The sequence below is a fragment of the Pantherophis guttatus genome, chromosome 2, assembly GCF_059756535.1.
Source record: "Pantherophis guttatus breed Tessera chromosome 2, ASM5975653v1, whole genome shotgun sequence".
Lineage (NCBI taxonomy): Eukaryota > Metazoa > Chordata > Lepidosauria > Squamata > Colubridae > Pantherophis > Pantherophis guttatus.
This window is the reverse complement of record NC_142064.1, coordinates 260,223,856-260,246,464: the sequence shown is the minus strand read 5'-3', so window position 1 is coordinate 260,246,464 and position 22,609 is coordinate 260,223,856. Positions and strand designations below refer to the sequence as shown.

Genomic DNA, 22,609 nt, shown 5'->3' with positions numbered 1-22,609 from the left:
CCGCTTTTCGGCTCTGCCTAGGCGGGAAATGGAGATGAATTGTTCTTTCTCTTGTGCTCAGCTTCGCTGGCTTCTTAAAAAAGAACTGCGGTATTTTAAAAAGAACAATTTGGGGAGAAGCAAAAATTCCCAGGACGGAGCCCCGATCAGTTATTCTTGGCCCAACCAGCTCTTTAAAGGGAAAATTGTTTTAAAAACTGGAGAGAAGCAACCATCCCTGGGACGAACCACGGATCAATTGCAATTAATCCTAGCATCCTGTTAAAGAGAAAAAAAAAGTTTAAAAAACTGGGGAGAAGCCAACATTCTTGGGATCCCCTCCCCCCCACCGATCAATTATTGATCCAAAGTTCTGCTAAAGGAGAGGTGGGGAACCATGGCCTCTTTGTGACTGTCACTTGTAGGCTTGAAATGACATCAGGTCTCCTGCTTGAGCAACGGGCTGCGCTAGATGACCTCAAGGTCCCGTCCAGCTCTATTTTGAATGATTGAGTGTTTGATTGACCATTCACGTTTTCTGAATAGTTTTTATCCCAGAGCTATAATTGCATAAATGAACTAAAGGGCCACCATCAGTGAGCTGTTGGACAGCATTACTTGGTCTGTTGTGTGGATGTTTGGGTGGTTTAGGGGTGGGGAATTTGTGGTGGGTGGGGGGGTGTTTGGGGATTGTTATGTGTGTTGGACCTGGTCTTTGGGTGTTAAGTGAATTTCGTTGCATGGGTATACTGTGTATACACGTACAATGACAATAAAGTTGTTGTTGTTGTTGTTGTTGTTGTTGTTGTTGTTATTATTATTATTATTATTATTATTATTATTATTATTATTATTATTATTCCCAGAATTACGGAGCCAACTGGCTCCGGAATTTTGGGAGTTGAAATCGGCAAATCATAAAAGGGACACCGTTCCCCACCCCTGTGCTAAAGGGAAAGATATTGAAAAATCCCGGGGAGAAAGAAACATCCACGGGACGGATTCCCGATCAATTATTATCGATCCAACCAGTTTGTTAAAGGGGAAAATGCTTTTTAAAAACTGGGAAGAAGAAAAAAATTTCTGGGGCAGGATGGAGTGAAGTTGGCATGAAAGACTGGGAGAGACCCTTAATACAACCCCAAATCCAATGCTGCAATTGATAGAATGTCTCACAGATAAAGGGGAATGTAGAAATTATAATCCTTTCTCTGACTTCTAACCCTAATCCTTAAGGCAAAAGAAAGAGTAATTAGCAGTCTCGGGCCAACTTGGGGTGGGGATCTGTTTAGGAGTAGGGGGATCTGGTGGGGAACATCTTAGGCTCTTTCTTCAAGGGCTTTTTGGGTAGGATTTTGTTTAATGGATTACCAAATCTCAATTTCTAAAACTGCCCCTGCTCAGTATCTGCTTGGGGGGGGGGGGAGCTGAGGCTCTGAGTTTCTGTCTCACTTAAGATTTTTCTCTTTTAGGGAAAATATTTTATCCTGCCTTTCTTCAAGATTTCTCAAAATATTTCATTCCTCTAGGAGGGAGGTAGCTTCCCACAGCTTTCTTAGTCACAATGGGGTCCCCGAAGGGACATGGACACTACCAAGATTTATCTTTATCCTTTATCTTTCTTCTTCCGTGGTGGCACCTCATTTCTGGAATGCCCTCTGATTTACAGAACATGCACATCTATGTCTCTTTTAGATATTCCCCAGAAGAGGGGAGATGCTGCATTTCTCATTTTTAATGTATATAGACATTAAAGTGTCTTATGACAGATTTACACATGACCATTGCAGAATCCCCATGATTACCTGATCAACATTCAGTCGCTTGGCAATTGGCTCATATTTATGACGGTTGCAGGGTCCCCCGGTCATGTGATCACCCTTTGTGACCTTCTGACACGCAAAGTCAACGGGGAAGTCAGATTGACTTAGCAACTGTGTCACTAACTTAACAACTGAAATGATTCACTTAACAACTGTGACAGGAAAGATTGTCATATAGTTCTACCCCCGAAAGGGCCGCTGGGGTCAGGTTCCCCCTGCCCTCTTTTCCAACCATCCAGGCGCCCTTCCCTGCTTCAGTCCATTCCTTGTGGCTGCCACTCCACTCTGGTCCCTTTGCTCAGGCCCCTCCACTTGCCCTGCTCGGCTGGACTCTGCTGTCTTCTCCTTCCAGCCGGTCCCTTCTGGGGTCTCCTCTCAGCAGGCGGGTCACATGGTTGAGTTGTGGGCCTTCCTCCTCTCTCTCCTTTCTCCCCTGGTGCTTGCTGGCCTCTCCTCTCCTGCCACTGCCTCTGCTCCTCCGTTGATTCCCCTGCCTTCCTCCCTTTCTCTCCATCTCTTTTTCTCCTTCCTCCTCTTAATTCAGCCTTTCCTCACACTTTTCCCTACCTTTCCCTCCTTTTTCCTTTCCTTCACACTCTTTTCTCCCCCTTTCTTCAACCCATCCTCAAGTGTCGCTTCCCCCCCCCCTCACTTGGTGTGGGGGAGGCCAGGTGAGCTGGAGATCCCATTTCCCTTCTCTGCCCCCAGATTCACCTATCCCTCTCTCTCTATCCCCTGCTCTCCTCCTCTTTCGTGCCAAAACTTCCTCCTTTTTATTCCCTTCTTTCCTCATGAGAGTTAAAATGGCACAAAGCTCACTTAAGAGCTGCTTCACTTGGTAGCATAATTTGGGGCTCAATTGTAAGTCCACAACTACCTGTATTAGGTATGTTCATTAGGATTACTCATTTGCTCCTTTGCCAACAGCAGTTTATCATCAAGTTGTTTAGATGCTTTGAGGTGTTCCAGAGAGCTGCTGTAAGCATTCAAAGTCACCATATCAGAGTTAGGTTTCACTCCCCTTATTTATTTTTATCTGATCTTTATTATTTTTACAAATAACTGAAGGTGACAAACAAATCCAACACATCTTCCTCCTCCTATTTTCCCCACAACAATCCTGTCAGGTGGATTGGACTGAGAGAGAATAAATGACTCAGTCACCCAGCTGGCTTTCATAGCTAAGGCGGGACTTGAACTCACAGTCTCCCTCTTCCAACCTTGGCACCTTAACCACTAGACCAAACTGGATCTGACTCCCATCTCAATATCAAAGCCACTTTTGAGGTTCCTCAGATTGTTGACCCCTGGTGGCTCTCTGGACTTTTCTTGCTAAAGATCCAGGAGTGGCTTCCATTGCCCACTTCCTAGGGCTGAGTGGCCTTCTACCTGGCCAACTGGCCTTCTACCTAAGGGAGGATTGGAACTCATGGCTTCACCTTGATTTCTTAACGACCACGCTAGATTGGCTTCTTTTACTCAAATTACTTCTAATTACTCAATAAAAGGCAGAGTGGCTTAAAGCAAGAAGGAAAAACAGTGTTATTGTCAAATAATGTATTTATTTAATAATGTATTTTATTGTTACAATTCTGTTAACCATTCTCTTTGACTTTTGGCTTGAGCCAGGTGACACATTTAGGGCACAGAGGACTCACGTTTTCTATCTTGATAACAGATGGCATGTTTTATTTTTGTCTACTGTCTTCTGGGCATTTTCTGTTTCTATGTATTGCACTGAATAAATTTATTGGCATAAAATTGCAAAACTACAATCCATGAGACACCTACTATATAAAATTGCAGTCAGTCTTACAATCAGTAATTCGATTGTTGCAGATAACTTACGTAAGAATAAAAAGACAGAAAAAGTACTAGGATTTGTAAAAAAAACAAAAACAAAAAAACAACACTGTGAGGCTATAAAGCTTATATTGAGTATAACATTTGCTGAAGCCCTAAAATAGTTTGTTGGATTATGACAATTATGTGTTAAAAGAAAAAGTGGATGAAAACAGTGGGAAGGAAAGAAAAAAAAGGGGGGAAACATTACAGAATATCCCGAGTTATGGACAGCTACACAATCATGGATTGCAACTAACATTAAACAAACAAGCATGATCCATGAATGGGATGAAGAGCCGTGACAGACATATAAAATCATGATTGACAGGCTTAGCTGTAAGGTATCTTTAATACTGATACATCTCAACACATGATGTTAAAGCCGATAAAGCTCCTAGGATACCTCTTTTTTTTTTTTATCCAGACAAATAAAAATGCTGATCAGGTTATTCCTTTATAAGGACTGATTGACTGACCAGAGTGGCATAGAACAATAAAGGAAGCTAAAAAGTAGCAAAAAGCTAAGGAATCTCTGCTTAAAGGGCTTTCAGAGATCCCTGCTTGGCAAATAGGGAGTTTTCCTGTCTATGAATGTCCCCTCTTTTAGGGGAGTGTCAGGCAGCTGCTCTCACCCAAACTGAAATAGGGAAGAAGGGTCTCTCCAACCAAGGAAGGGTCTGAGACTGTATGGAGCAGAATTGCTGTCCTGGCATCAAAAAAGCTCATTCGTCCCCCTTCGCAGCTGAGAGAGATGCGGATCCTCGTGGGCTCCTCAGTCAGGACCAGGTCACAGCATTTTGATGGAGATATGGCCTGGTATTTCCCTCCCCATTTCACAAACTCCCAGAGCCTGATCTCCCCATCAAGATTTGTTAAGTTCACTGGATTTTTGGCAACCCCTACACCCCATCCTTCTCTATCTCCAACAATAACTTCCCAGAAATGTATCCCTGTGGAGAACATCTGACAGCCAAGGACAGAAGGTCTAGATACAAATCTCATGGGATTTGAGGCGCGATATTTTTCTTTAACTGGCTTAACTCCTCTGATACTTTTTTGATCTTCGGAGACATCAAGGCGGTCAGGATTGGCTGTACATAGATTCAGACTCACATTCTCTGTAAGGGGAAAGGGAAGGAAGGAAGGAGAAGAACAAGAGCTTCAGCTGCAGGCCTAGTTTGTCTTCACCCGCAAGACCTTAACCCTAAGGCCTCTTGTGTGAATGGAGTTCAGCTTCCAAACACCCCCTCCAGGACTGGAAGACTCATTGTTTTCTTAAACAACACCCAAGCCATTGTCTGGTCAACAGTCCTCCAACTTTGGCCACTGTAAGACTTATGACTTCAACTCCCAGAATTCCTTTGATGGGGCTGCTAGTGTCCAGTTCCCCTCTGCTGCCTTTTCTCCAAGCACTCAGACTCTCCCACTGTCTATGTCCCATCCTCTGTTTACTGCCAGCCTCTTTGGCACCCCTCTCGCCTTTGGCCTTCTTGTTCCATTCACTTAGGTTGCCTTTGCCATCTTCCTTGTCAGATGTAAATGCCTTATTCCCTAATGTGTAAATAATGTATATATGGGATATCGGGGGTTAACTTATTCTTTGTTTCCTAATGTATTCATAATTCACCACTCCCATTCTTGACTCCGCCCTTTGTATATATAAGGAGCCACCCTCACCATTTTCCTTGCTTCTATCTGTGAATATTCAGTGAATATAGAATGCCTGTTATGATTAAAGAGAAATATATTTAAACCTCTAATCTTTATTATCATTATTGAGTCTGATCCTAAAAATATTGCAACAAGCTGGTAGCAGAGGATGGTTAATTGACTCAATAAATACTTAAAAATGTCTAAGAAAGATAGGCCCAACACCAGGGCCTACAGCAAAGAAATAGAAACTGAACAAGAAATAATCAACGAATCCACAAACGCGATTTCGAGAGAATCCGAAGAGTACACCACAGAAGAAGAAGAACTAATAAATGAAAATAATGACCAGGAGGAAATCGAAATAGAAAATAACGAACTCAGGTCAGAAATATTGAAGCTATTAAAAAGCCAGAAGAATGATGAAAGTCTCATCGCGAATCTCCAAGAAATGCTGAAAAACAGCGGAACAGCGAGAGAGAAAAACATCGTCAAAGAGAAACCCAAAGACCAAAAAACTGTGAGTGATATGACTACAGAGAAAGTCATTATGAAAAAGAAAAGATGTGATACCGCGCGAAATTTTGAATGGCAGCCATCTTGGTTTCAACAAGCCTCCAAAGGGAGCGAAGCAGAGCCAATCAAAATGCTCAGTTCAAAATTTCTGGCGCGAAAAACGTTATCAGACAACGAAAGTGAAAAGGAAGATTCGAATTCTCCAGAAGAACCCGAATCAGAAAGCGAAGACAATTTAACCAAATCCCAAATAAAATCAGCAATGAAGACGCTTTTTGCTGCATTTGGGCCAAAATTAAAAATTTCCAAAGCGCCAACGAAGAAGCAAGAGAACAAGCCGATACCTCAAGACCTACACGCTCCCATCCTGACTTCGAGAGCGACGACGCCCGAGCCCAGAGAGCCATGCCGATTCCGCCCCACGCCGCAGACCGGATCAAATACCAACGCACACAAGAGAAAGAGAAGAACAGTCGCCGCCATCAGAACTCCTAAAACCGAGCCAGAGACCGACTCGTCTGAAGAGGAGCAGAGCGAACGAGCTGAAATGGAGAGAACCTTCCACGACGATGCCAAAGAAGAAATGAGCAACGCGCATGTGCGAAACCACGTAGACGGTCCGGAAAGACTTGAACTGGCCAGAGAACCACGCAGACTCGTTGCGAGCATCCCCATGCCGTTTTGCAATTTCCTGCACTTGCGAGATCACGGACTACCTCAGGTTGTAAGTAATGGACAAAATAATGTGGGAAACTTACCCAGTGACTTCCCAAAACTTAGAGTTGATGGCATTAATTTGCAAGAGTGGTATCAACAGCTCCAGGTTGTCTTTATGAAAGAAAATTTACTATTCTTTATCACTAGTCCTCCAAGAAGACCTTGGACTTTAAAAATAGATTGTTTACATCATAGAGCATTCTTCTTAATAATATCTAGCGTATCTCCTGCAATGTATCATAGTATCAAACCAAACCTAACTGTTTCAGAAATAATTCAATGCATGTTTAATCTGTTTCACAGCGACAGTGTAGCTACCACTACAAGAATGTCTAAGGATTTCTTTTCTTCCAGAGTAAAACCAGGGGTTTCCATAAGTGAGCATTTGATATCTCTAAACAAAATAAGAGCTGAGCTGCATCTGAGGGGGGAAGTGATTTCAGATCAAACAATGAAAAGTGTTATTATCAATTCACTTGATTCATCATGGGATAGTTTTATGTCACACTTAGACACCATCAATCTAGGATATTTATCCATAGAGAGTCTATCTAACAAATTGATAGCAGAAGACAATTCAAGAAAAAATCGTTCTAGCAATCACACAGAACACAAATCTTTTAGGAAGGTAGCTTTCCAAGAAAAATACAATGAAGCTTTTAAATGCCACAATTGTGGGTCCAGGGAACACAATAGAAGAGACTGTCCCAAAATATCAAAGGAGAGACATAGGCCAGAATATAGAAGCAGATACAATTATAGACAGTCTTCCACAGATAGATATAAATATAGAAGCCCACCAAATTACAGAGAAAGTAGAGGGGGTAGAGAAAATTCAAAAGAGAGAAAATCTGGTTCACTGAATGGACTAAATAAACAAGACAGCACTAAAACACAACAAAATGAGAACAATAATTGGCTTATCGATTCTGGGGCAACCAATCACACCACTAATAACAAAAATATTCTGTCTTCATTTACAGAAGATAAGTTTGTAATAAAGGTAGCTAATCAAGAAAAGGTTCAAGTATTAGGCAGAGGAAACATAACATTGCCTGGTCTAGGAAAAATAGAGGGGGTATTGTTAATTCCTGAAATACCTCATAACATACTAAGTGTCATAAAACTAAGTAGAGATTCTGACATCAATATAGTTTTCTCAAAGGGGAAAGCAACTTTAGAGAAGGACAAAACAAATGTAGGCACTGTGATGATTAAAGGAGGCCTACCCTATCTGGTAACAAAAGAAAGATGGTTACATAACATTGATTCAAATATGGAAGATTGTATTGAGGCAGATGATGAAAATGTTAGTAACAGTGACAATGATGAATGTAAAATATCTCATGATCACACAAATACACACAAAGAGAAGAAACCAAGAATAGGTAAACCAATTCATGATGAGTGTGCTCACATCTTACATAGGAAGTTAGGACATGCAAGTTTTCCTGTAGTACAAAAAATGACTGAACACGCAGAAGGTGTCAAAATAAAAAATTGTGAAAATTATTTGGAATGCTCAGTATGTAAATCCACTAAACTAAAAACTAGTCCCAGGCCAAAAAAATCCAACAGATCAACTAACAAAATTTTTGACTTAGTACATATGGACTTAGTTGGTCCATTAACTCCATCAATCACTTATAGAAAACGTTACTTCCTAACAATAGTAGATGACTACAGTCGCTATGGTTTTGTTTACACATTAAAACACAAGGATGAAACCTTTCAGAAATTTAAGGAATTCTACAAACGCATAGAAACACAACATAATATCAGAATAAAACAAATTATGACAGATAGGGGATGTGAATTCATGTCTAAAGAATTCTCCCAATGGTTAAAGGATAGAGGAATGCTACATTTCACGTCTAGCCCATTTTCTGCATTCCAAAACGGGATTGCAGAGAGAAAGAATTCCACACTACAAACCATGATTAGGTGCACATTAGAGGATGCTGGTTTAGGCAAACAATTTTGGTCAGAAGCCTTACATTATTCAAATTACACTCAAAATAGAACCTGGTCCAGTATTGTGAATAAAACACCATATGAGGTGATGTATAATAGGAAACCCAAATTAGCACACATGCACATATTTGGAGTCACTGCAGACGTACACATACCTAAACAGTTGAGAAGAAAGGGAGAAAACGTATCCAGAAGATTAAGATTTATGGGATATGAAACTGGCACCAAAGGGTACAGATTCATTGATAATAGTAACAAATTTATAGTCTCCAGAACAGCTGTGTTCCATGAACAAGCCAATTGGTCTAAATTACATCTTAATGAAATATTTCCAGATAAATGCAAAGATACAAAATCTTGTGAGGAAGGAACAATAGAAAATCAAAATATCAACAAAAATACAAACAAAACCAAAACTTGGACAAATAGTCAGCACAAAATAAAGACAGACACATTAACAAAAAAGGAAGCAAGATATTTGCATGACAACCATAGCAAACCTGAAAGAGCTATTAGAAACAATAGAAATCAAATACCAGGTAAATACAGAGATTACATAATGCATATGGATGGTGAACAAATAACACCTAATACATATGAGGAAGTATTAAAACTCCCTTATGAAGAAAAGGAAAAATGGGAACTAGCTATGAAAAAAGAGATGGAAAGTTTGCAAGGATTAAATGTATTCACACCTGCGACTGCACCTAAAGATAAAACAATCATAGGTACTAGGTGGATTTATAAAATTAAGAATCTAGAAGGAGGCAATACTCTATACAAAGCCAGATTAGTTGCACAAGGTTATGCACAAAAGTATCCGGAGGACTATACTGACACATACTCCCCCACAGTGAGAACAGAGAGTGTTAAAACAGCTCTGGTAGTGGCATCTGCACTCAATCTTGATGTATTTCAATATGACATACAGACTGCGTACTTACACGCAAAACTAGATAAGGAAATATATGTAAGGGCACCACACAGTCAATACACTAATAAGAATGAAATCTGGCTATTGAACAAGAGTCTATACGGGTTAAAACAATCTGGCAAAAGATGGTATGATTGTTTGGTAAAAGTACTTAAGACCATGGATTTTAACGCTACCACCGCTGATAACTGTTTCTTTGTAAAAAAAAGTGATGATCACATTGAATTCGTGTTAATTTATGTAGATGATATTTTATATATAGGAAAACACAAGGAGAGAAGAGAAACCTTCGTAAATAAGCTAAACGAACATTTTTCGTTGAAATCTCTAGGTAAAGTAAACAAATACCTTGGTGTACAAATTAACAAAACTAGAAGGGGATTCAAACTTACTCAGAAAGATAAGATTATTGAACTTCTAAACAAATGCAATTTAAACAATGCTAAACCATGTGACACTCCTATGCAAACTGATTTCCTTAGAAACACTGATGAGTCTTCCCCTGAATTCAAAGATAATACATTTTATAGATCAGTCATAGGTTCACTTCTTTATATATCTAATTGGACCAGGCCAGATATTGCATTACCTCTCAATCTATTGTCAAGACATGTTAGTAAACCAACTATGTATCATTGGGAAGCTGTCAAAAGAATTCTAAGATATCTAAAAAGTACATTAGACTTTTGTTTAGTATTAGAACCTAGTAATGACAAAGAACCAAAACTTACTTGTTACGCAGATGCGGATTGGGCTGGAGATATATCATGCAGAAAGAGCACTTCTGGTTATATTTTTCTATTAAATAACTGTCCAGTTTACTGGTACACTGGTAAACAAGAACTGGTAGCCACTTCAACCACAGAAGCGGAATATGTTTGTTTATCCAAAGCTGCAAATAACCTTGTATGGTTTAATGATTTGATTTCAGATGTCTGGAAAAAACCTGCTTTACCTTTTGTTATGCATGAAGATAATAAAGCAGCCATTGAAATATCCAGATCCGATGCCATTGGACAAAGATCCAGGCACATAGATATAAAGTTTAAACATGTGAGACAATTGTCTCAAGATGGATTTATCAAAGCAGTGCATTGTGATACCTCTGAACAATTAGCTGACATATTAATGAAGCCTTTACCTTCTAAACAGCACAAATATTTAACTTCAAAATTATATGTCTTATATTGTCCTGAATCTGAATGTAATTGGTGTTGTATAGCGAACCGGCATTTAGAGGGGGATTTGTCAGATGTAAATGCCTTATTCCCTAATGTGTAAATAATGTATATATGGGATATCGGGGGTTAACTTATTCTTTGTTTCCTAATGTATTCATAATTCACCACTCCCATTCTTGACTCCGCCCTTTGTATATATAAGGAGCCACCCTCACCATTTTCCTTGCTTCTATCTGTGAATATTCAGTGAATATAGAATGCCTGTTATGATTAAAGAGAAATATATTTAAACCTCTAATCTTTATTATCATTATTGAGTCTGATCCTAAAAATATTGCAACATTCCTGTCCATCTGCCTCCCCTTCAGCTGCCACTAAACTGTACGCCTTCAGGATCCGTTGATTACCTGTATCGCTCTTGGCTCTTCCGCTCAGCTCTTTGTCTCCTGGCTCCACTGGTCAAATCCCCTAGTCTCTAGTCTCTCATGTGGCCACCACTATGCTGATTGCCCTCCAGCTCCGCCATGCTAGCTGGAGAATTCTGGGAACTGAAGTCCACAAGTCTTACACTGGCCAAGTCCTTCAAACCCTTCACAGTGCTCCACCTCTTCCAGCTTCCATGCACAATTCTCTTTAGCTTCCATCTTGCAGATGAGATTAATGGAATTGGCAGGAAAGTTTTTGGCTTTGCCTTCAGTGAGTTGCTGGGAGGGCCCAGGTTGAACAGGGACTCTGTCTGGAGCATTAATCCAGAAGGTCAGGCAGAGCAAGAGGCTGACGTGTTTCAATTCTGAACTGGTAAGAATCAGAAGGACACCCCAGAGGTAACTTGGGACACAGGATGGAATGTGAGGAAGATCCCTCCTTTTCTCTGGGAACATCAGGATATCACAGGCATGTACAAAAGGGGAGGATCTTGCACAGGAAACCTCTGCTTTCATCAGTCTGATGGCCCACTTGGTGGAGACCAGCCTGATGCTCCAAATTAGCTATGTGCTTTGACCCAAAGGATCTAATTTCTCTGCTAACGAAGACCTGGTCACCAATTTATAATCAGGCAGTAAAATCAACAGGAAGTTATTAGTTTGGTAGGAATTCAATATTTTCAGATTATGTACAGAACATAACACAGCGGGGCGGAGTAGGAGTAGAGCAGAACAGAACAAAAGCTTTATTTGGCCAAGTGTGATCAGACACACAGGGAATTTGTCTCTGCTGCATTAGCAAATATTGAACATATAAATGGCAAGTAATAGTTCATAAATCATATAATCATTAAAGTTTACTGGATAATCATAGTCTTTAAAGTATTTAATACTATAGTTTTCTTTTTTGTTACTCTATTATGTTTATCTTAAAGTTACTGGCATCAGAGCTTAAAACAGCAAGCAATTCCAATTCCTATAACTCATATTTACCTTCCTGTACTTGAAGTCCACTTTCCAGAGTATCTGGGGAAGAAAAGGGAGGAATTCAGCATCTCATCACTGGAATTGGAGCAACAAAAGGGCCTCCCTCAGATTCCCTGGTTTGCTTTCCTTGGCCTCAGATCAGGAAATAAGGAATAGGGAAAGCTACAAGCCAGAATGTCATTGGTGGCTATATATATTCCATCAAGTATAAATATATTCTACCTGTATATGGAATATACAGGTAGTCCTCAATTTACAACTATTTCTTTAGTGAAATTATAGCAGCACTGACAAAAGTGCTTTATGACCGGTTCTCACACTTATGACTGATGCAGCCTCCCCAGTCACGTGATCAAAATTCAGGTACTGGGAACCACCTTGTATTTACGATGGTTGAAGCATTCCATGGTTCTGGGGTTGTCCTCTTCAACCTTCCTGGGGAGCTTCTGACAAGCAAAGTCAATGGGGGAAGCCAGATTCATTTATCAACCGTGATTCACTTAACTGTCCTGATTTTCTGAATAACTGTGGCAAAAACGTTCGTAAAATGGGGCACAGATCACTTAACAATTGCCTTGCTTAGCAACAGAAATTTTCAGCTCAACGGAGGTTGTAAGTCAAGAACTACCTGCATATATTCCATTATACTTAGTGGAAACATATTCTGCTTCCCCAGTGATCAGTGCACATAGATTTGGGATACAATGAATACAGGTAGCCTCGTCTTACAATCCTAACTGAGATACTGATCCTGAAGTCGATCCCTCTTTGATCTATGTGACATTGACCCAGAATCGCTCTTGGATGCTCAAAATGTCATCCAGTGTAAAACCCCAGCGGCTGTTTTTTACCTCTCAGTTTTTTCATGGCCCCTTTCAGAAGCTCAGTCATATCACTGTAATCCCAGATTGTCCACCTCCGTTCTAGAATTAAATCCACCGGATTCTCATATATTTCCTTTGCCTGGTATCTGGCAAGACAAAATAACAGAATAACAGAGTTAGAAGGGACCTTGTAGGTCATCTAGTCCAGCATCCCCCCCAACCACCCTAACAGGAGACCCCACACCATTTCTGACAGATGGCAGTCCGGCCTCTTCTTGAAAGCTTCCAGTGATGAAGCTTTCAGAACGTCTGAAGGCAAAGCTGTTCCAGTGGTTCATTCTCCTCAGTCAGAATTTTTCTCTTATTTCCAGGTTGAATCCCTCCTTGATCAGTTTCCATCCATTATTCCTTGTCTGGCCTTCAGGTGCTTTGGAAATCAGGTTGACCCCCTCCTCTCTGTGACAGACCCTCAAATATTGGAACACTGTTGCTATCATGTCTCCCCTGGTCCTTCTCTTCACTAGACTAGCCATGCCCAGTTCCTGCAACCTTTATCAATATGCCAATAGAAGAAGCTTTCTAAACCATCAGATGGTGCTTGAGGATTGGCTAGCTACAGGATCTAATCTGAGTTTGTCACTGGAGGTTTTGACTTCTGAGCTTTCAGACTCGTGCTGGAGCCCATCCTTAGGGAACTTCTCTCTCTCTCTCTCTCTCTCTCCAGAATGTCTGCACTGGGCTGTTCTACGCATTGTATTTATGTGGTGCCTGATTGTGTGTGGCTTTTAGTTGCTAAGTGGGGTGTTGATGGCCAGCTATTAAGTCATTGATTGTCATTTTCTTGTGTTGCCCTGTCCTCGGATCCTAAGTACCTGGTAAGCTGGTGGGAAATCAGCACTCCTGTTGACTGAGAAGAGCCCTGTTTCCATGGCTTCAGTCATTTCTCTGGCTAGCTATTCAAATATGGGCACTATGTGCAACTCAGTGGATCCTGATCCAGAACTGCACTCATCCACCTTCATCAAGTTAAAGGAGAGATCTAATAAAGGCCAATAAGTTTCAGTTTTGGGGCTCCCTACTCTTGAAAATTCTTGTGAATCTCTTGGCCAAAACAATGGATTGTATCTTACCAAATGACTGATGACACATGACTACTATGGGTGACGTAGGTAATTAGACGATGGATATAACATTCAAACTGATCTTGATTGATTTTAGTTCTGCATTTAACACAATTCTTCCACATAGACTAGTGTCTATCTAAACTTCAGGACCTTGGACTTTCAGATGATAGAACAATGGTAGGATTCATCTCCAGGGGGTGGGATGAGTCTGCCTATAGAGAGGAGGTGGAGCAGTTGCTTTCAATGTGTGGAGACAATAATTTGGTCCTTACCACCAATAAGACCAAGGAGTTTATAGTGGACTACAGAAGGAATGTATCAGATATCCAGCCCTCGCTTATCAATGGAGACCAGGTGGAACAAGTGGCCAGTTTTAGGTTATCATAAAAGAGGATCTGACCTGGGGTGCTCACACTGCAGCACTGGTCAAAAGGGCTCAGCAGAGATTATACTACTTGAGACTACTCAGGAAAAAACAACCGAATGAAAAACTGCAGGTGACCTTCTACCGCTGCACTATAGAGAGTATCTTAACTTACTGCACCTGTGTATGGTTTGCCAATTGCACTGTGGCAGATAGGACAGCGCTCCAGAGAGTTAAGATCATTGCCCAGAGGATCATTGGTTGCCCCCTCCCCTCCTTGGAAGACCTTTATAGCTCCCGCTGCCTTAAGAAAGTTCAAAACGTTCCTAAAGATCCATCTCATCCTGGGCACCCCTTTTTTTGAACTACTGCCATCTGGCAGACGGTAAATAAAAACAAGGACAAATAGGCTGAAAAACAGCTTCTATCCCAGAGCGGTAACTCTGCTGAATTCTACTGTATAGTGCAATACTAATGCACTATCACGGGTTTTCAATTTAATTGTGTAGAATGTGAAGGATATGTGTTTTTGTTTTTGTTTTATTATTATTATTGATAGTTTCCTACAATGATACCTTCAAAACGATCAAACATCTGTCTCTTCTTAGAGAGGACTCAATAGGGAAGAAATCCCAAATTAAATCTAAATGTCTGGCTGACTATGCAACCAACAATAATTGATCATATCAAATATTGCTAATTATATTGTGTTGAAGTTATCTGAGGAAATTTCTAAAAAGCCCTGAAATACAGTACGCAATCTTTACATTAAAATACTGCTAAGTACAAACAGAACTTTCCAAAATAGGAAAACTTTTGGAGGAGCTGCTGATCTGTGAGACAGTAAAGAAAAGGGTGGATTTACTTACTTCTTCAAGATGCTTCCAATGTCCTAAAAAAAAGAGAGACGAAACATTGAAAGGAGCCATTTCCTAAGCAGAAAATTAAATTCTTACATTTACAAAATAAATGAGTGAATCCTCTGGACAACTAGACACTAACAGACATATAAAGTACTTCCATTTTTTTAAAGAAAAAAAAATCCCATTGCTCTTTTTTCCTCAGCTATTCAACCTCTTTTGAAGAGGTATTGTTTTTACTTTTTTACCGAAGAAAAATTATACCCTGGTTGAATTCAACAAAAAAATGCTCTTCCCCCCCCCCCTTTTAGAGAGGTATTGTTTTTACTTTTTTGTCTAAGAAAAATTAGACCCAGATTGAATCCAACACAATTACAGAAGATATATATTTATATATAAAACATGATAGCAAAAAGAAAAGACCATTTGAAAAACAAAATAATGCATCAATAGGATTAAAAAAAATCCGCTGCATTTCTGCTTCCAGAATGAAGGCACTTTGGAAAATCCAGGTGGTTATAATACTTTGTAGAAAGTCATCAGTGTTGGGTTTTTCCTTGCCTGGAGATTAAGGGGAGGGGGAGACCCCACAAAGAACACCCACCACCACATCCCCTAATAGGGGACAGAAACCTCAAATTGTGAAGAATATAAAGACAGTGACCAATACTTTGAATTCCTGCTTTTTGCATGGCCTGCTTTTTCTGTATCACATTATGTATCCCTAATTTAAGCCATTACAGTTAGTCCTTGACTAAATAGTTCATTTAGTGACCGTTCCTTTCCTTAGAAAGAGTCGAACGCAGCCAGAATCCTACATGCAGACATGGAAAGGAATATCAACCTCCACAAGAGAATAAGGGATGGAAAAAGTGATATAGCTAGAAAAAATGACAAAATTGACTGCTTTAATTAGATATGACCCATTGCTTCTACTTGGAAGCTGCTTCTAAACTTTCTGCTTGAGATAGAAAAAAAAAGAACTCTTGATACTTGATTTTGCTTATTAGACTAAACAGTTTTTATACACATGGCTAATAATGAGTAAATATAAGAAATAAAAACTTGAGGCTGTAATTCTATTCTATTCTATTCTATTCTATTCTATTCTATTCTATTCTATTCTATTCTATTCTATTCTATTCTCTGCCTTGGGCAGAGAAGACCTCCAAGGTCTCTTCCAGCCCTCGGATTCTATGATCTCTATGATCCAACCTGACCTGTAAGAGTTTGCTGGCTGGCTGCTGAAGCTTCTCTTCTATCTCCTGGATGAGATGGTCAAGAGAGCCCAGTTCCTCCATGTGCTTGGCCAAACCCTTCTCCTTTCTTGCCATAATATCCTTCTCCGTTTCTTCCATTTTAGTCAATAGAAGCTTCTCCTGTACTTCTAACCAGAGTTGTAGCTCTCTGAATTCAGCCACCACATTTTTTTTCTCTTTTTCAATGAGGTCCTAGAACAAGAAAGAGAAAAAGCAAAAGGCATACTTTTATTTTAATTATTTTACTTAATTATTTTAATTTTGTTATAATAATTAAACATATTCCTTGAAGAATCAAAAAGTGAGGTGGGATAATTTCCTAAGGAGAAAAAAAACCCTTTTGATATTAAAAACCGGAAGGGGGAAGTTTCTAAAAAGAAAAAAAAAGGATCCAGTTTAAATGATCTCTCATGAAAATTTTCTTAGCAATCAGGGATTTCAAAAAAGTAGACAGAAAAAAGTCAGAACTTGTACTTACAGACAGGCTGCCTATTATCAAAGATGGCGGATGAGGTTCTCCTTCCTATTAACTCAGAAGCTCCTAACCGTTGGATCAATACTTACAAGCATCTCCTGCACTTTTTGCTCTGTGTCTCTTTTGTATGTAGCTATTTTTTCTTTCTGCTCCTTCTGAGCCTTCAGGCAATCCTCCACCTTGATCTGAAAAATACAAGTTTTGAGTTTCTTGTCCGTAAAGAATTACATCTGAGGGAAGACCCAGTTAGAAGACACAGTATATTCAATCATCATAAATACATGACAGTTGGCAAACGTCCAAATTTTGATCATGTGACCATGGAATGCCTGCAATGATCACAAGGGTAAAAAACATTATGTCACTTTTTTCATTGCCAAGGACTACCTGCACGGGCATTAAAGTGAGCTGCCTGAATCTCCTGGTTGCAGTCATCCGAGAAGCATCACTGCGAAATGAAAGTTTGGGCTGATCCAGCAGGAATGATTTTGGGGGTCTGGACTCAAGATTTTGGAGGACTCCATGACAATTTTGCTCTAGAGCAAATGTGGAAAGGGAGCTGGTGAAGGGAGCCTATTTCTCCATACAGGCAATTTCCGTTGCTAAGCAAGACAGTGAAGTTTTGTCTCATTTTACAAACTTTCTTCCCCCTGTTGTTAAGTGAATCACTGCATTGTCAGGTTAGTCACACAGCAGTTAAGCGAATCTGGCTTCCCCATTGACTTTGCTTATCAGAAGATGGCAAAGAGTGAACACAAGAGCCCAGGACAACACAACATGACAGTTGACAAGCACCTGAATTTTGATCAGTGACAACAGGGATGTCAACCTATTTTTAAAAAATTGCAGGCAGGGAGATAAGGGGTGGGATAAAGCAGGAGGAAGCAAGTAAAGAGGTAAAAAGACTGCAAGGGCAGGCACTGGATTCCCCTCCCCAGCGATTTCTCCTGGCTGAGTCCTACCTGGTAGTCCTGGAAAACCTCCTCCGCAGGGATCACCCAGTGGCCCCTGTGCTCTTTGGATAGGTAGCAGACCAAGCAGATGAGGGACTGGTGGCCCTTACAGAAGAGCTTGAGGGGCTCCCGGTGTTTCGAGCAGAAGCTCCCTCCTTCCTCGCCCGGATAGCCGCCGCATCGCCTGGCCACTTCAGCCATCCGCGCCAGCTGCCTGATGGGGAGGAGGCTGCGGGGAACGAAGGTCTGTCTGCATTGGGGGCAGGAAGCCTTTGATTCCGACGTCCCCCAACTGCGGGTCAGGCAGCCCCGGCAGAAGTTGTGGCCGCACTCCGGGATGAGCAGGGGGTCCTGGAAAAAGTCCAGGCAGATGGAGCAGGTGGCTTCTGCCAAGAAATCCCGCAAGGGCGCTTCGGCCGCCATCGCCGCCTCCTCCGCCGGGACAAAGAAAGAGAAAGTTAAGTTTCGCGCCTTTCCCTGCGAATCAGCTGGCCGACTTTGGGCTCTGCCCAGACGGGAAACCGAAATGAATTGTTGGTCTTGCGGGCATCTTCGCTGGCTTCTTAAAGAAGAAGGAGAGTATTTTAAAAGGAACAAACTGGGGAGGAGGAAAAATTCAAGGGACGGAGCCCCGATCAGTTATTCTCAGCCCAACCAGCTCATTAAAGGGAAAATTGTTTTAAAAACTGTGGAGAGAAGCAAACATCCCTGGGACGAACCCCGATCAATTACAATTGATCCTGTTAAAGAGAGTAAACAAGTTTAAAATATTGGGGAGAAGCCAACATTCATGGGATCCCCTCCCCCCCCCCGATCAATTATTGATCCACACATTCTGCTAATGGAGAGGTGGGGATTCATGGCCCCTTTATGACTGGAGGGTTTCAAATGGTATATATAGGGTCTATATTCTGATTGGTTGATTGATTGACTTCAACACCCGAAAGGGCCACTGTCCATTCCTTGTGGCTGCCACTCCACTCTGGTCCCTTTGCTCAGGCCCCTCCACTTGCCCTGCTCGGCTGGACTCTGCTGTCTTCTCCTTCCAGCCGGTCCCTTCTGGAGTCTCCTCTCAGCAGGCGGATCAGGCAGTGGTGGAGGTGATCAGATGGCCAGTCGGCCCTTCTCCCTCTCTCTCTCCCTCCTGTCTCTGCTCCTCCTTCGATTCCCCTGCCTGCCTCCCTTTCTCTCCATCTCTTTCCCCCTCCCCCTCCTCCTCCCCCTCCCCTTTCCTCAGCTTTCCCTCAGACTTTCCCCTATATTTCCGCCCACTCCGTAATCAATTAGAAGCTTTATATAACATTGAAAGTGATCTTGATGGATTAAAGGGAACGCAATAAAATTTAATAAGGACGAAAGGAGTTACAAGTAACCTTCAATTTATGACTATTTGTTAGCAACCAGGTACAAACGGCTCTGGGGGAAAAAAAGGCTTAAAACCATTTTCACACTTAACATCTGTGGCAGTGTCCCTGTAGTCACAATTTGGGTGCTTTCAGACTGGCAGGTATTTATGATAGTTGCATTACTTGGAAGAGCTTACATCCTACAATGATACCTTTGAAACCAACAAACATCTGTCTGTTCTTGGGAAGGACTCAACAGGTGGATCAAAAGGCCAAATTCACTCTAAACATCCGGCTGAGTGTGAGATGGACTATAACAATTCACATGTAACAGTCACAGAGTGGGAAGGGACCGTGGAGGTCATCTAGTCCAACCCCCTGCTCATGCAGGAGACCTATACTAGGGATTCAAACTGCCGACCTTTCTGATCGACAAGCTCAGCGTCTTAGCCACTGAGCCACCTAGCCAGGCTGGCCAGCAGCATCAAATACTGCTAATTATGTTTTTAATTTAATTTTAATCATTAGATCAGTGGCTCTCCATGTGTAGGTTGTGAAGTCAAATAAACAAGCATCTTAACATTTCTCGTTTTTAAGGTATATAGACATTAAAAAGTGCCCTATGACAGATTTTCACACTTACGACCATTGCAGCATCCCCACGATTACATGATCAACATTCAGTCGCTTGGCAATTGGCTCATATCTGTGACGGTTGCAGGGTCCCCTGGTCGTGTGATGAACCTTTGTGACCTTCTGACAAGCAGAGTCAACGGGGAAGTCAGATTCACACTTAGCAACTGTGTCACTAACTTAACAACGGAAGTGATTCACTTAACAACTGTGACATGAAAGATGGTGATGTAGCGTCACCCCTGAAAGGGTCGCTGGGGACCAGGTCCCCCTTTCCCTCTTACAATCCATCATGTGGCTGCCCATCCACTTGGATCCCCCCACTTGCCCGGCTCAGCTGGACTCTGCTATCTTGTCCTTCCAGCTGGACCCTTGTGCTGTCTCCTCAGCAGGCGGATCACACGGTTGGGTGGTGGTCAGAAGTCTGGTTGGTCCTTCTTCCTCTCTCCTTCCTGCTGCTTGCTAGCCTCTCCTGCCGCTGCCTCTGCTCCTTCCTTGATTCTCTCCATCTTTCTCCTCCTTTCTTTCCTCCCACACTTCTCCCTACCTTTCCCAACCCTCCTTTCTCCCCCTTTTCCCATCTATCCTCATGCATTGCTTCCCCCCTCATTCTATGGGGTGGAGGCCAGATGAGCCAGGAGGCCCCACTTCCCTTCTCTGCTCCCTCTCGCCTTCTCTCTTGGTCTCCTCCTTCCTGTCAAAACCTCCTCCTTTACCTTCCCTTCCCCCTCATGATGCACTTAAAATGGGGCAAAGCTCACTTAATAGCCGTCTCACTTGACAGCAAAAATTTGGGGCTCAATTGTGGTTGTAAATCGAGGACTACCTGTATTAGGTAAGTTTGGATAACTCACATGCACCTTTGTCAACAGCAACTTCAGTTTAGATGCTTTGAGATGTTCCAGAGAGCTGCTGTTAGCAATCAAAGTCACCATATCAGTGTTAAGTTTCACTCCCCTTATTATTTATTTGTATCTCGCCTTTATTTTTATAAATACCTCAAGGTGGCAAACATATCCAACACATCTTCCTCCTCCTATTTTCCCCACAACAAACCTGTGAAGTGGATTGGACTGAGACAGAATGACTGGCTCAAAGTTACCAACTGGCTTTCAGGGCTAAGGTAGGACTTGAACTCACCGTCTTCCTCTTCCTAGCCTGGTGCCTTAACCACTAGATCAAACTGGATCTGACGCCCATCTCAATATCAAAGCCACTTTTGGGCTGCCTCAGTGTTGGCCACTGGTGGCTACCTAGACGAATCTCCCTCCACTTTTCTCGATAAAAATTCAGGAGTGGCTTGCCATTGCCCTCTTCCTAAGGCTGAATGAATGTAATGGGTCCAACTGGCCTTGTACCTAAGGGAGGATTAGAACTCAGGGCTTCTAGCTTGAATTCTTTTTTTTTTTTAAATACAAATTTCCCCCTTTTTTTTCCCCCTCTCCCTCCCCCTCCCTAACCCCCCCTCCCCACCCATCCCCCCTGTGACTTCTTCATAACAAAAAAAAACCCCTAATTCATAACAGATTACTTACTCCCTCCTCTAGATATTGACCTTTACTTACTAAAAATATTATTAATATTATAACATCCCCCTTTATCCATACATTTCAGAAAAGAGAAAAGAAAGGAAAAAAAAAAGACATTATACTATGACATTATAGAATAACTTCTCCACTTTAAAACTATACGATAAGTCCTACTTTAACATTTAATCTTCTATATATATTACTATAACATTTCAAAGCGGCCTTCCCCATAAAATCTAGTTTAACATTTATTCCACTCTATCCATTTCCTCCACTCCCCTAAATATATCACTTAAAAATCCCTTTTCTTAGACTAATCAATCTACTAACTAGCTTATTCACCCACTATCATGCAAAATTACCATACACAACATTTCTTAATATCTTTGATTCACTGCCCACACTACTTAAAAATATATGTCTATATTTTCCATTATATCTAAATAAAAAAAAAGAAAAGACAATGACTTTAAATTTATAATCCATATAGTATCTTCTTTGAGGTCTTTCCACTGGATTGGTAGAACCAACATCCATAATCGGGTAACATAGCTTGCTGGTGCAACAGTTTATTCAGGATCTTCAATCATATCTGCCCCCATCAGTAGTAAATATCTTCTTATATATATAAAAGTAAAAACAACCACCCGAGTGACATTATAATTATATTCCATATAGTAATAATTATGGGTTTCATCAGGATTATTAATTCCCATCATCGTAGTGGGTAACAACCCGATCTTCTGCATGCCCCAGCATAATTCTCTTGCCTTGTGATTCAAGATAATATAATATGTTTATCAACACAAAAAGAAATTCCAAAATAGATAATTCAAATCCATCAGTTTAAGGCTCGTTTCACGTCCCCAGATTACGGCCATGCAGAGATCTGCCACAATCCTCAGGATGATATTAACCAATACGTCGCCTCTTCTATGTTTACACATAATCATTCATATTTTAAAGTCACTGGCTTCACTGTTGCCTGATTTAGAAATTTCTATTTTTATGCCACCTATTTCTTTTTTTCTTTTCTTTTTGTGGGTTTGGTTTCCATCCTGGTTTCCTTTCTACAAATTGTGTATCATCTGGTCGGTTTTTATTCTGCTTTGTAGATTGGTCTTGTTGGTTTTGTTTTTGTATCTCATGTTTCTTTTTTATCCCTTGTATATCCCCTAATTGGTTTCCATGCTTATCCTTGCCTTGATAAG

The 22,609-nt window shown here is 41.1% G+C and overlaps 1 protein-coding gene across 1 annotated transcript; it reads right to left on the bottom strand.

The window, feature by feature from the left end:
* Positions 1-3,344: 3,344 nt before the first annotated feature.
* Positions 3,345-19,011, bottom strand: LOC148115671 (E3 ubiquitin-protein ligase TRIM39-like). The gene is made up of 7 exons (XM_087888161.1): positions 17,900-19,011; positions 17,027-17,122; positions 16,424-16,654; positions 15,213-15,235; positions 12,883-13,001; positions 12,038-12,070; positions 3,345-4,765 (listed from the first exon to the last, which is right to left on the bottom strand). The coding sequence occupies exons 1-7, from the start codon at positions 18,311-18,313 to the stop codon at positions 4,251-4,253; spliced, it is 1,431 nt and encodes a 476-aa protein (XP_087744287.1). The 5' UTR covers positions 18,314-19,011; the 3' UTR covers positions 3,345-4,250.
* Between the last annotated feature and the right edge of the window lie 3,598 nt (positions 19,012-22,609).